The sequence below is a fragment of the Frankliniella occidentalis genome, unplaced genomic scaffold (genome assembly GCF_000697945.3).
Source record: "Frankliniella occidentalis isolate FOCC.00 unplaced genomic scaffold, Focc_3.1 Scaffold47, whole genome shotgun sequence".
NCBI classification, from domain to species: Eukaryota; Metazoa; Arthropoda; class Insecta; order Thysanoptera; family Thripidae; genus Frankliniella; species Frankliniella occidentalis.
Genome location: NW_026267177.1, coordinates 93,267 through 95,780, shown reverse-complemented (window position 1 = coordinate 95,780; position 2,514 = coordinate 93,267). Strand labels below are relative to the sequence as shown.

The following is a 2,514-nucleotide window of genomic DNA, read 5'->3' as shown; positions in this document are numbered from 1 at the left end:
AAATCATAGATAAGAATATCATATTATTGAAAAACTTCTTCATTATACACCCCATTCTCTTTTGTAGTTGAGCTGTGCCACACCCATGCGTGCGTGCAGGGTTGCCTGCAGTCACTAAACATAGCAAATAATGCCCCGATCGCAAAACAAGTACACAACTTGCCCCCAAAACGCCCAAGGGTACAGTATAACGACAAAAGGGAATAGCGCTAGTCAGATTCACTACATGAAACAAAATACATACCTTCCAAGAATTTCAAGCAGTTCCCCTATGCCATTATGACGTTCAGTTTCATAGATGAATCTGTAAATAATATCGCAATGATAAATTAATAATCCTAAACAGATTTTAAAATAATATTAGTAGGAAATAATAATTACCGGTAAAATATGTTGTTAATTTGTTTGCGAATGTATGCTCGTAGTCCCAAAAACTTTCCATATATTCTATGGAGGGTAGTCTTCAAGAAATCTCTCTCACGTGGATCTTCAGAGTCAAACAATTCCAATAATTGCAAGACAAACTTCTGATCAATGTATGGCTTGGCCAGTTGAGGTTGGAAATCAGATGATTCCAAAAACCTTTACAGAGAAACCAGTTATTGCATATATTTTAAAAAGTTTTCTATAAGGGCAGATTTTTTGAAATTCACCTGAGGAAGAATTCATAAACATATTGAAGATGTGGCCAGGCAGCTTCCAGAGTTGGTTCATCTTCTTCAGGATCAAATTCTGCCCCACTAGGATTTTGAGATGGTGGCAGTGTGCGAAAAAGATTCACAGCAAACTATAATAAAATTAATTTAAGTTATGCAGTACAGTTTTAAGTAAAATCAAAACTCCTAAAGGGTTAGATATAACTCATCGGGAAAATTAAATGATATACTAACCATATTAACCACCTCTGGATAGATGGGCTCTGTAATGACACCCTTCTGAGAAGTGACATACTCAACCATCTCACCAAGAGCAGCTCTTTTAACTTCTTTGCATTTTAGATCTGATAATGGCTCTGATGCAAAATCAAACAGCACACAGCATTGCCGAATCTTTTTAACAAAGAGCTCTTCTTGTTCATTGGTAGGTGCCTCTGTAACAATATACATCAAAATAATATTAGCATACTTCTGACATTTTTATTAGGACTATACATGTATACAGAAAACTCCAAATAAAACATAACACAAAATAATTAAAAATAGCTAAACAACACAAAGGAAATCACAGCCCTGATTACTATATTGTAATATAAGATTGTAATTCACCCAGACAGATTTTCCAGTACAAATACTACACTGAATAATAAATTGTGGCATCAGGACACAGGACAAGAAGACTAACAAATGATAGCTTGACATTTTCAACCTGCCACTGCTCCTGCTACCCCCTGGTTCAGCATTCACATACCAAGCAAAGACGGTAGAGGCCTGGCCGCCAGTACCGCGGCACTGTTAAGACCGTTGAGTCCGTTGAGCCCGTTTGGGCAGTTGATGCCGAAGAGGCTTTCATCGTCCGTACTGTCGCGTCCTGGAGGACCCGGGGGCGGAATAGCCACACCGGCCCCGCCCCCTGAACCGTTCACCCGTCCTCCCGCCACGGCTGAGGCCGACGCCGCCAGGTCCAAACCGCTATGGAAACTCGGAGACTTGGGGATGCCGAGAGGGTCCCGGACCATCCCCGCACTCACTTCACTGTGCACCATGCCCGTGGAGAGGGCCGCGCACCCCCCATCAGCCAGGCTGTCATGTCACTCGAGGGGTGCAAGCCTAGGGTGGGCCAGCGCGTAAGCCTCGGCGCGGACGCAGATGGGGTTCATCATCGGCGGAGTGCCCTGCCTCCCTCGTCCTGGACGCGCTCGACAGCCCCCTCGGCCTCGGTGCAGGCGGTGCAGGTCTCTCTCCAGTAAACTGTCAGAGCCACTTGCGTACAGGTTAGGAGCCCCCTCCACTCCGCTTCATGACAGGAGGTCCTGGCCGGGGTTAGCTGCCTCACTGTCCAAGGGCGAGGAGCTTGGAGGGGCGCTCGGAGGGGCTGGCGGTGTCGGGGACGCACTAGACAGGGGAGGACGCCAAAGGGTTGGCACGGCGTCCTTACGCAGCGCTACGCAGATCGACCAGACGCTCCTTCAGGGACCTCCATTCCATCATGGCCGCCTCGCCTCCGCGCTGCCTGCGTGCTGGCTGCCAGCTCAACGCGCCGCGCGCCTGCCAGCTCGGTCGGCCCGGCCGCCAGAGCCGTCTGGCTCCCTCCGGGCTCCACAGGTAGCAAAGCTAGCCGTCGTCCGTCGTCCTCGGCGTGACGACGGGGCGACCCTGGCGCTGGACGACGTCAAGCAGTGGGGCGCGAGTTTCGGCGACGGGGATGACAGCTTACAGCTGCAGCTCGGCTTTCGCTTCCCTCTCGAGGCGTAGCACGCCGACGGCATGCCCGGGGGCGCGACGGGAGCGACACGCCACAGGCCCCACAGGCTGGGGCCGCTGGGGCCAGCAGCGGGGGCAGCGCGGGGGCAGCGCG

At 50.1% G+C, this 2,514-nt stretch overlaps 1 protein-coding gene across 1 annotated transcript in view; it reads right to left on the bottom strand.

Annotated features, from left to right (window-relative positions):
- Window positions 1-2,514, bottom strand: part of LOC113205422 (serine/threonine-protein phosphatase 2A 56 kDa regulatory subunit gamma isoform) — a gene marked incomplete in the record, with an annotated part of 40,593 nt that overhangs the window by 11,728 nt on the left and 26,351 nt on the right. Inside the window, 4 exon segments of the mRNA XM_052267135.1 lie at window positions 245-304; window positions 382-582; window positions 654-787; window positions 891-1,090. Of these exon segments, the coding sequence (XP_052123095.1) occupies window positions 245-304; window positions 382-582; window positions 654-787; window positions 891-1,090 (595 nt within the window).